General features: G+C 34.7%; 1 protein-coding gene across 12 annotated transcripts in view; it reads right to left on the reverse strand.

The window, feature by feature from the left end:
* The window catches only part of Dgkb (diacylglycerol kinase beta), a 640,490-nt gene that overhangs the window by 503,700 nt on the left and 123,887 nt on the right, over positions 1-12,903 (reverse strand). For all 12 annotated transcript variants that reach the window (XM_047561038.1, XM_047561039.1, XM_047561044.1 and 9 more), the window contains exon 3: positions 2,464-2,540. In XM_047561038.1, the coding sequence (XP_047416994.1) occupies positions 2,464-2,540 (77 nt within the window). The remainder of the gene's footprint in view (positions 1-2,463; positions 2,541-12,903) is intronic.

Genomic DNA, 12,903 nt, shown 5'->3' on the forward strand with positions numbered 1-12,903 from the left:
TTCAAGACTTTGCTAATTTATTAGTTTAGAAATGTCATCTCTTTCAAAGACCTTTATTCTTAAAGAATATTTAAAGTCATTATTTAGATATCTGCTATTGATTTCTTCAAAGAACAAAATTTTCAAATGTGTTAAAAGATAGGAATTAAAAATAAATAATTCATCCACATGTTGCACATAATATTTTCACTATACTAAAGTAGGTTTAAGAAGTCATCTTTGGATTAAGTTTTTATATACAACTTTTAAAATTTAGAAACGCAAGCAAATTATAAAGAAAGGAATGCATCTAGCCCTTTAGCAGCTTTACTGTGTAATGGAAAATGCAATTTAAGGGACATTCTGTTTATTATCTTTGCAAATACATTATATATGGATGATATGTCATGTCTATTTTAGGAAACAATTATCTATTCTAATGTCAACCAGGATTAATCACTTCTCTCGTGTTATTGGGCATCAATAAGAAGTCATTTATTCCAAACAACTTTGGGCTCAGCCTTGGTCAAGAGAGAATGATAACTTCACCTGTAACTTGACAGTAGAAATTCTTTCATACTGAGTAAGTTTTCATGAGCTTGATGAGGACATATATTAAGAATAACTATGGGTGTTAATAGTTTCTTTCTCATCATTGGACATTCTTATTATTTCCTATTGGCTTTTACAAAATACATAACTTCTTTTATATAAAGTCAATATTAAGACCAAAGAGTAGTTTCACTATTAATTTAGAATTGTTGTCATGATGAGATCCAGTTTTTTTGCTTTTCCACTCTCCATTATTTTATAATGCATTTCTACAAATCTGTGCCTTTACAGAGAGGTGTTACATTATTGAAGGCTGACATCAAATGTGTGTCAAGTAATGAACATAGAAATTACCACAATAAATCCAGTATATAGTGAAAGATAGTCATCATGAAATAGATGATATTAGCAAGACTAAATCTTAGGAATTGTTTAAGGAATCACCAAGGCAAAAAGTCTGTGATATCTAGCAGCTATCTTTAGGGAGAAAAATTAAGTTTTAATCTCTGTATAGATTAGATAAGTATGTGTGTTTTCAGGTAATATGGGGATTATAAATATCAAAGTCATTTTTTTATTTTATAGAAATTCAGTGCAGTTGACATCTCTAATTTTCCCATTCTGCTTTCTTGGACTTTGAGATTTTTGATTCTACATGTTCATCCATTAAAATTATCTCTCTCATTCTATAGCTTCTAGGAAAATGACTTGTGAGGGAAATGCAGAACAGATACCTGTTTTGTTCCTGATAGAGGTAAACAGGAATAGCTTAAAAATTGCCTTATTTTCCCCACCTTTACTATTATCAAACATAATAAAGAGAAATGGAAAATATGACATGAAGAACAGCTATGAGAAATATTGATAGGAAATTTAAAAAAAACTATGAATGTTTAGAAATTAGGATCTAGAGATTGGACTGGAATACTTAAAATCAAGTTCTAAATATCCTAGAGAAGAATAATATTGAAAGACAATAAGGAACTGTGCTCTTGTAATTATGCAAACAAAACAATGATAACAAAAGAGATATCACATTTTTGTCTGTAAACAAACTTATCTAGATAGTATATTTAGGCAAAATTGTCTTTTGCTAAGAGCACTTTATTTTTATTCCCATAAAGCCCAAAATCACTTGGTGAAGTTACAAATGAACTAACAGTAATACTGATCATTCAAAATGTAACATTTCTTAACTAATATTAAGGGAAAGGGTTTTTAACAAATGGTTAGGAAAGGAAAAGCATTCATTCCAATATGACATTCAAAAGTAATTGACAGGACATGCAAAGCTGTTATAAAGAGAGGACTTCAGGAATTCAAACCTTACTATTAATAGGTTAAACACAAGATAAAAGGTAAAAATCACTTTCCTTAGGTCCAAGCTGACTCCTTAAGATGACAGAGTGGTTATGTACATCAAAAAATATTTGAGGAAATAATTTGCTAAAAGTAGTGACCTTTATGCCCCACACCAATGTCTATTTTGTTTAAAATGTGTAGGTCACAGAGTGAGAACCAAGCACCCTCTCTCCACTATCCGATCTCATTTCTTGACATCTACAAAAAGAACACTAACACTACATTTAAATGATCTATACTTTTTCAAGCATACAATGTAGAAGTACTATACTCATTAGCAAGTTTTGAATGAAAAATGTACATTTATTATACCTTTCAAAAAGCAAGTTGTTGTAACTATATTTTCTTTATGTATGGTATACAGTAAATGGTTTATGGGATGTGATATATACATGTATGTGTATATATGTATACATATACATATATGTGTGTTTATACATGTAGGCATATATATATATATATATATATATATATGCCGACAAACATATATATATTTTCAAGAAGTTTTCATGAAGAAATACTGACTTCCAACCATACATATTAAATTGATAAAGAAAAAAGAAGTTTTACCCCTTCAGGATTATACTTTGCAAGCACGCCATTACCATGGAATTCTTCAAGAACGTCTTTTAATTTCTTTGTAGAATCTACAAAAAAAGAAAACACATAAATTGTTTAATACTGTGTTCGTGTAGTCAAGGCAAGAATAAAAAATACAAAATGTAAGGAATCATAAACAGAAATGAATTTAAAAATCAACATGCAAAATGTCTTAACATTTTTTGAAAAGCCATTTATTTGGAAAAAATGACAATGAAACAACAAAGAACAGAAATAATTGTATTCTACCAAGTGTATTGCTTGGTAGGGCCACTGACTCTATATTATATGAATTAATGAGCAAATAAGTGAATAGGTAGTATGTTTTCTTCCTTTATTTCAATAGAATACATCTAAATAAATGAAATACATAGTTCAAAAAGAAAAAAGAACATAGTAATTCCTTCTCAAATTTATAATTTATATTTTCAAATATTACTGCATTGATTAATTACAACACTGTTGAAGTTTTATATCATATTAGGTGATGACAATTAATAGCAAAACAATGCCCTGCACTAAAATAAATATTATGAGAATTAAAAGTATATATACATAATTTTATTATTTCAGTAGACTGTATAACAGTGCTATTATACATTCAGTCTACTAAAATAGTGCTCTCATAGAAATACAATTTTTGATTAAGCATCTCAGATCTATGATGTATTTATGTTAGAGGGAAAAAATAGGTAACAAATACGTATATCTTCTAAATATTCAATCAAGTTTAAATAGTAGTGAACAAATAGTTTAGTTTTGAAAAAGTGTGGGAATCATGTAGATTACAGAGGAATACATGAGTCATTGTATCCTAGCATTGAGTATAATGCTGACTTTTCCTAAGACTTAGTGATATTTGACCTACATAAAATATTTCCCAGTTCCAAAAAAACTAATTTTCAAATAAGTTTTTTTCTTTTTTTGCGGTACTAGGGATCAAACTCAGGGCCTTGTGCTTGCGAGGCAAGCACTCTACCAGCTAAGCTATCTCCCCAGGCCCTCAAAAAAGCTTTTGAAATGACTATTAGAAAATTTACTCTTGAGAATCCAAGATGGCGGATTAGAGGGTGACTGTATCTCCCATCGCTCCAGAACCCAGGATTTAAGAAGGGGAGATATTGAGAGACTTGGACCAACATAGAGCCGCGGGGTGAGTGTCTGCTACCGGGTGAAGTTCGGCCCAGGTGGCGGGCCCAGACAGGGGCAGCTTCTCGGAGCAGGGAGGGTAGCTAGAGTATTCCCCAAGCAGCCCTGCTTTCTCCAGCGGTAGGCTCTATCTACAGCCAACTTCTAGGAAGAGGCCCACCCAGTGAGACCTTTTCCACACAGAGTCAACCCCAGCCCCGGACCCAGTGGTGGGCTCCAGTCCTCAGGCGGCTTCTGGGACCAGAGCAGGGCAGCCAGAAACTTCCCCAAGCAGTCCTGCTCCCTCAGGCAGCAGGCTCGAACCACAACCAGCTTCTTGGAGCAGGCCGCCCAGTGACAGCTTTTCCACACAGAACCAACCCTGAACCCGGACCCTGGCCCGCAGGCAGCTTCTGGGACCAAGGCAGGACAGGGAGAGGCTTTCCCCTAGCAGCCTGGCTCGCTCAGGTGGGGACAGGCCCTGTCTATAGCCAGCTTCTAGGAGCAGGATCACCCACTGAGAGGATTTCCATGCAGAACCAGCCCCCAGTCCTGGACCCACTAGCAGGCTAGGGGCAGCTTTCTTTGGAAGCACTGCATTATCAAGTTCCTCCAAGACTTTAGGCTACTGAAAGCTGGGAGGTGATACACTGGAAATCTACAGGGACACTATAAGCTAAAGAGGAAATCTGCAATATCTCAGAGTTCCACTGATATCTGACCAATATGAGAAAACAACCAAACAAACCTAGATACTATATCAGTAAAACCCAATGACAGCACAGCAGAAGAAATGTCAGAAAGGGAGTTCAGAATGTACATAATTAAAACAATCAGGGAAGCAAATAAGGAGACAAAAGAGAAAATGCAGGCATTGAAGGAAGAGATGAAAGAGCAAATGCAGGCATTAAATGATCGCACCGATCAACAGTTAAAAGAGCAAATATGGGAAGCAAAAGATCATTTCAATAAAGAGTTAGAGATACTGAAAAAAAAAAAAAAACAGAAATCCTTGAAATGAAGGAAACAATAAAACAAGTTAAAAACTCCATAGAAAGCATAACCAATAGGATAGAACACCTGGAAGACAGAACCTCAGACACTGAGGAGAAAATATTTAATCTTTAAAACAAAGTTGACCAAACAGAGAAGATAGTAAGAAATCATGAACAGAATCTACAAGAATTATGGGATATCATGAAAAGGCCAAATTTAAGAATTATTGGGATTGAGGAAGGCTTAGAGAAACAAACCAAAGGAATGAACAATCTATTCAATGAAATAATATCAGAAAATTTCCCAAATCTGAAGAATGAAATGGAAAACCAGGTACAAGAGGATTATAGGACTCCAAATGTACAAAACTACACAACAGACCCACACCAAGGCACATTATAATGAAAATACCTAACATACAAAATAAAGACAAAATTCTAAAGGCTGTAAGAGAAAAGAATCAAATTACATTCAGGAGAAAACCAATAAGAATATCAGCAGATTTTTCAATCCAGACCCTAAAAGCTAGAAGGGCCTGGAACAACATTTACCAAGCCCTGAAAGAAAACGGATGCCAACCAAGAATCTTATACCCAGCAAAACTTACTTTCAGATTTGACAATGAAATAAAATACTTCCATGATAAACAAAAGCTAAAAGAATTTACAAAAAGAAAGCTGGCATTACAGAACATTCTCAGCAAAATATTCCATGAGGAAGAGATGAAAAACAACGATGCAAATCAGCAACGGGAGGAACTAGCCTAAAGGAATAGCCAAATAAAGGAGAAACCAAACCATGTCAAAACACAAAAATGAGTCAAATGACTGGGAATACAAATCATATCACAGTAATAACTCTGAATGTTAATGGCCTGAACTCATCAATCAAAAGACATAGACTGGCAGATTGGATTAAAAAGAAAAATCCAACAATATGCTGCTTGCAAGAGACTCATCTCATAGAAAGAGATACCCACAGACTAAAGGTGAAAGGATGGGAAAAAACGTACCATGCACATGGACACAGCAAAAAAGCTGGAGTATCCATCCTCATTTCAGATAATGTGGACTTCAAGCCAAAACTAGTCAGAAGGGATAAAGAAGGACATTACATACTGCTTAAGGGAAGCATAAATCAGCAAGACATAACAATCGTAAATATCTATGCCCCAAACATTGGCTCATCCATGTACGTCAAACAAATCCTTCTCAATTCCAAAAATCAAATAGACCACAACACAATAATATTAGGCGATTTTAATGCACCTCTCTCACCACTGGATAGTTCTTCCAAACAAAAATTGAATAAAGAAACCATAGATCTCAATAACACAATCAACAATTTAGACTTAACCGACATATATAGAATATACCATCCAACAAAGAACGAATACACTTTCTTCTCAGCAGCACATGGATCCTTCTCTAAAATAGACCATATTTTATACCACAAAGCTACTGTTAGCAAATACAAGAAGATAGAGATACTACCTTGTATTCTATCAGATCATAATGGATTGAAATTAGAAATAAATGACAGAATAAAAAACAGAAACTTCTCCAATACCTGGAGATTAAATAATACGCTATTATAAGATGAATGGATAACAGAAGACATCAGGAGGGAAATAAAAAAATTCTTAGAAGTAAACGAGAACAAAGACACATCATATCAAAATCTCTGGGACACTATGAGAGCAGTACTTAGAGGAAGATTTATTTCATGGGGCGCATTCAACAAAAGAAGTAAAAATCAACAAATAAACAACTTAACACTACAGCTCAAAGCCCTAGAAAAAGAGGAGCAAACCAACACCAAAAGTAGTAGAGGACAGGAAATAGTTAAAATCAAAGCTGAAATCAACGAAATTGAAACAAAAGAAACAATCGGAAAAATTAACAAAATAAATAGTTGGTTCTTTGAAAAAATAAACAAAATTGATAAACCCTTAGCCACACTAACAAAGAGAAATAGGAAGAAAATTCAAATTACTAAAATTCGGAATGAACAAGGAAATATCACAACAGACACGACTGAAATACAAAACATAATTAGAAGCTATTTTGAAAATCTATATTCCAACAAAACAGAAAAACTTCGAAGACATCAACAAGTTTCTAGAGACATATGAATTACCTAAACTGAACGAGGAGGACATACACAACTTAAATAAATCAATTTCAAGCAATGAAATACAAGAGGTCATCAAAAGCCTACCAACAAAGAAAAGTCCGGGACCAGATGGGTTCTCAGTCGAGTTCTACAAAACCTTTTAAAAAGAGCTCATTCCAATACTCCTCAAAGTATTCCATGAAATAGAAGAGGAAGGAACCCTCCCAAACTCATTCTATGAAGCCAATATCACCCTGATACCTAAACCAGACAGAGACACATCGAGGAAAGAAAATTTCAGACCAATATCCTTAATGAACATCGATGCAAAAATTCTCAAAAAAATTTTAGCAAGTCGCATACAAAAATATATTAAAAAATAGTGGGTTTTATCCCAGAGATGTAAGGTTGATTCAACATCAAGAAATCAATAAATGTCATTCACCATATCAACAGACTTAAAGTTAAGAATCACATGATTATTTCAATAGATGCAGAAAAAGCATTCCATAAAATACAGCATCCCTTCATGCTCAAAATACCAGAAAAAAATAGGGATAGTGGGAACATTCCTTAACATTGTAAAGGCCATCTACGCTAAGCCCATGGCCAATATCATTCTAAATGGTGAAAAACTGAAAGCATTCTCCCTAAAAACTGGAATAAGGCAGGGATGCCCTCTTTCAACATTTCTATTCAACATCGTCCTTGAAACCCTAGCCAGAGCAATTAGACAAACCCAAGAAATTAAAGGGATACGAATAGAAAAAGAACAACTCAAACTATCCCTGTTCGCTGATGACATGATTATATATTTAGAGGAACCTGGAAATTCCACCAGAAAACTTTCAGAACTCATAAGTGAATTCAGTAAAGTAGCAGGTTACAAGATCAATGCTCAGAAATCCAAAGCATTTTTATACATAAGTGATGAATCTTCAGAAAGAGAAATTAGGAAAACTACCCCATTCACAATAGCATTGAAAAAAATAAAATACTTGGAAATCAATCTCACAAAAGAGGTGAAAGACCTCTACAATGAAAACTACAGAACACTAAAGAAAGAAATTAAAGAAAATCTTAGAAAATGGAAAGATCTCCCATGTTCCTGGATAGGCAGAATTAATATTGTCAAAATGGCCATACTACCAAAAGTGCTATACAGATTCAATGCAATTCCAATTAAAATCCCATGATGTACCTTACAGAAATAGAGCAGGCAATATGAAATTCATCTGGAAGAATAAGAAACCCAGAATAGCTAAAGTAATCTTTAGCAGAAGGAGCAAAGCAGAGGGTATCGCAATACCAGATCTTCAACACTACTACATAGTAATAGTAACAAAAACGGCATGATATTGGTACCAAAATAGACAGGTAGATCAGTGGTACAGAATAGAGGACATGGACACAAACCCAAATAAATACAATTTTCTCATATTAGACAAAGGTGCCAAAAATATGCAATGGAGAAAAGATAGCCTCTTCAACAAATGGTGCTGGGAAAACTGGAAATCCATATGCAACAGAATGAAACTTAACCCCTGTGTCTCACCCTGCACAAAACTCAACTCAAAATGGATCAAGGACATCAGAATCAGACCAGAGACCCTGCATCTTATAGAAGAAAAAGTAGGTCCAAATCTTCAACATGTCGGTTTAGGATCAGACTTCATTAACAGGTCTCCCATAGCACAAGAAATAAAAGCAAGAATCAACAACTGGGATAGATTCAAACTAAAAAGCTTTCTCTCAGCAAAGGAAACTATCAGCGATGTGAAGGAAGAGCCTACAGAGTGGGAGAAAATCTTTGCCACTCATACTTCAGATAGAACACTAATTTCCTGAATATATAAAGAACTCAAAAAACTCTACACCAAGAATACAAATAATCCAATCAACAAATGGGCTAAGGATATGAACAGACACTTCACAGAAGAAGATGTACAAGCAATCAACAGATATATGAAAAAATGTTCAACATCTCTAGTAATAAGAGAAATGCAAATCAAAACTACCCTAAGATTCCATCTCACCTCAATTAGAATGGCGATTATCAAGAACACAAGCAACAATAGGTGTTGGAGAGGATGTGGGGAAAAGGTACACTCATACATTGCTGGTAGGGTTGCAAATTAGTGCAGCAACTCTGGAAAGCAGTATGGAGATTCCTCAGAAAGCTTGGAATGGAAACACCATTTGACCCAGCTATCCCACTCCTTGGCCTATACCCAAAGGACTTAAAATCAGCACACTACAGAGATATAGCCACATCAATGTTCATAGCTGCTCAATTCACAATAGCCAGATTGTGGAACCAACCTAGATGTCCTTCAATTGATGAATGGAGAAAGAAACTGTGACATATATATATAATGGAACATTACTCCGCCATAAAGAATGATAAAATTATGGTATTTGCAGGCAAATGGATGAAATTGGAGAATATCATGCTAAGTGAGATAAGTCAATCTCAAAAAACCAAAGGACAAATGATCTCGCTGATAAGCGGATGATGACACACAATGGGGGGTGGGAGGATTTAGTGTTAGGGTTAGGGTTAGGTTTAGGGTGAGGGTTAGAGAGGGTGGCAAGAATGGAGGAAGGAAGAACTGTATAGAGGAAAAAGAGGAGTGGGAGGAGTTGGGGGGAAGGGGAAAAAAAAGAAAATTTACTCTTGATGGGTGTCCATCAAATGTATTATGCCTATATTTTATGAACTCTATTTTCACTTGGAATGTACAGTTTTCTTCCTTTATATTGTAAATCATTTGGGTTTATATGTCTGTGTATGAGAGTATTTTTAATTGAGATAAAATTTCTGACAAAATTCAATGCTTTTACTATTTTAAATATGCAATTTTTATGTTCTCAGTACATTATCAATATTCTACAACCATTACCACTGATTCCAGAATATTTTCATTTCCCTGAAAGGAAGCCCATACTCCCCATCTTCTCTTCTTTTCAGTGCTTGATTACCACTAATCAATTTTCTTTGTATATGAATTTGCCTATTCTGAATATTTCATATAAACAGAATACAGTTTCCTATTTGTTTCATTTTTAGTACATAGTTTTTTAGCATTTTTATCTATCATCAGGATTAATATCCTCTGATATTCCTTACTAGATTGTAGGTTACTATAGGATTGAAAATACATATCTACATTTTTGCACTTCTTTTAACTTTATGACAAAACTGAAATATAGAATTGCAATAAATATTTGGGTTGAGTTGGAGATGTAGCTCAGTGACAAGTCTCTGTTTTTATTCCTGGTATCACCATAAAAATAAAATGGGATTAATTTAACCAGAACTCTTCCCAAATTACAACAAATTATGGTAATTGTTTTGACATGGTTCTTGTCAAAAACTTACATTACTGTAAAGATGAAATTATGTGTTGAAAAGAGAGATGAAGCTGATCCCTATTTCAAATCCTTCTTTGTAGATGATAAGGTAATATTCTATGTTAGTAAAATCTGTTTTACTACTTTTTGCTTATAAATAGATACAGACCCTTCTATACATACCTTCAGAGACGTACACTTACACAAATATACACAATCAGCAATGTCATATTCTAATAGACTATGTTAACCATATTGTAGCTCCATGATAAATGAAATGCGGGGAAGTTTTTTTTTTGGTTCCTTATAGGTAGGCCCCACCAGAAGTTTGGAAACACTGCCTAAAGCTGGTCTTTTCATTTCCATAAGAGTAAAAAGACATTCGTATATAATTGCCCCAGAAAGGGTAAAAGTTCTTAAAATTATTCATGGTGTATTTTACTGACTTATCAGTCATAGTTTATATTGTATTATTTCCAGTAGGGAGAACACGAGCTAAAATAAGAGCCAAAAATCTTGATATATGTGACTGTTATTTCCATGAGCTGAAGTTCAATTATGACCTCAGACTCAAACAATTTAAGAAAGTATTTCATACTTAGATGACTCACTATCAATTTGACATCCTCCTTTTCTAATTCTCAAGTTCCAATTCCAACATCTTGACATGACACTTACCTAGGATCTGATTTCCACTTCACTGATTTATTTTGGAACTCTTTTGTTCTTCTGTTTTTGTCTCAATAACTTTTCTTGGACCTAGTCTCTCCGAGATTGAGGCCTTGACTTGTTCCACTGATCTGCAGATGGGCATTTTGTTATGGGAATACACAAGGGCTCTAGAGATCCATAACCTATGAACAGAATTCCTGTATGTGAACTGCCTGCATAGCTTCTTTGATTCTCAATTTTATTAACTTGTGATTTTCTTACTGCTATATTTTGCTTACCTTTGGGAGAACACATAGTATCTTACTTGATAATTATACTAATTTTTAAATTTCTTCCTATGACTTATCACCATCAAAATTCCTACCTTTTTGATCTGCTATCTCTGGATCATGTTCTGTGAAAAACAGTATTGAGGCAGTAAAGAGGAGAAAGGATGCATGTCTAGGTCTGACTTGCCCTCAAGGACACAAGACAGATGCTAAGGAAGTAACACCTGGATGAAAGACTGTAGGTAAGACATGGTGTCAGTCACATTGCAGTTAATATCAGAGCTCCACATGAAAGAGCACACTGACAGATTCTGGCCTGAGGAAAGCTAAGAAATCCAGGCACACAGCCAGCCAGGCAAGGCAGCTGTGAGCTGGGGATCAATTCACAGTTCATACAGATCTATAATGGGATAAAGGTCTGGCAATCATGAAGATAGGCAAATGAAGTGCTAGGCAGTCAAGTGTTAGAGAGTTGGGTTCAACAGCTGTTTAATCTTCAGCATATGGAAGCAGGAGGGATGTTCAGCACAGAAGATTGAGGCTTCTAGAAATCAAAGAAGGGTCATGAGTTAGGGCAGTTCTGAGACACAGGTATAATTCCAGAGGCACTTACACTTGACTGCCACATCTATTTCCTACCACTCCAACACTTGACACGATTCTATTGAAAGATCATTCTCCCTCTTGGGGGCCATAGGCATGGCATGTCTCCATTTACAGTTGCTTTTAATACTAATAATTAATATATCCTTAGATTCAGATCATAGAGAATACTGGACAGATTTCATAGTGCTGCAACACAAAATAACATACAATGAAGTTTAATACTTAGATGAAATTATAAATAAGCAATTATGATTTACTCAAATTTATAGGGAGCCTGTGATTTCTTTTAGTATACAAATTCTCTAAAAGTTATATATAATATAAGTATGTGAGAATATTCCTCTGAGCTTTGATGTGGTGTTTGGTCTTCATTGCTTTCTTAGTGTTTATGATCAAGTTTAAGGATATTTTACCCACTTAATAAATAAATAGGGTAATCATAGGTACAATTTGTATTCTTCCTATATGTGTAGTTAGAGTTTTAGTCCGTCATTGAGTACATGAAATAGAATAAATATTAACTATAAGCTGATTCCTCTATTCTCTGTTAGTAATAACAAAAAACATTCCACTGTAAATAACTAACATTAGAGTTCTTGGAAGGGGTAACTTCTACAGAAACTTAATGTCGTATTCTTTCAGGGAAATTAAAACTAAACGGAACATGGTGCCCTCTACCTTGCTGGGAACTGTTTTTCTTTTTAAGCTATCATACAGTAAAAACATGTTTATTGAATAAGATCATTAATTATACTCTTGAAGATTTTTTACTTAACATTTCCTTGTATTAACCATAAAATAATGTAATCAATACCTAAGAAAAAACATACAAAAAGACTCTGTGAACAATAAAGATTCAGACTCAGCCTCAGAACACTTGGTGTCTCTGTGTGCTGTTTCTCCACCGCGCCAACGCCTCCCATCCACATAGGACCCCCCATTGCTTCTAGGGCTGAACCCGGGCACTTGACTTGTAGGTCAAAGAACTCAGAGAACAACAGTGAATACCAATTGCAATATGACAATAGCACATCAATCTTCCCAGGAAGTAATTTAATATTAATAACCACAACAGAAAGAATGTGCTTATTTAGGGTTCTCCTTTCAGTTACTAGCAGAATTACTTAAGAACTGAGGAGTACCAAGTCTGAAAGTAGGACTTCTTTTATTCAGGAAACTCCCTTACAGTGGGCCAGGAGACACAGGGCAGCTGATAGAGTAGATTTACCTCTTATGATTTGTCTCCCCAGCACCTGCATTGATATATGAG

This window comes from Sciurus carolinensis, chromosome 8, assembly GCF_902686445.1.
Source record: "Sciurus carolinensis chromosome 8, mSciCar1.2, whole genome shotgun sequence".
In the NCBI taxonomy this organism is placed as follows: Eukaryota; Metazoa; Chordata; class Mammalia; order Rodentia; family Sciuridae; genus Sciurus; species Sciurus carolinensis.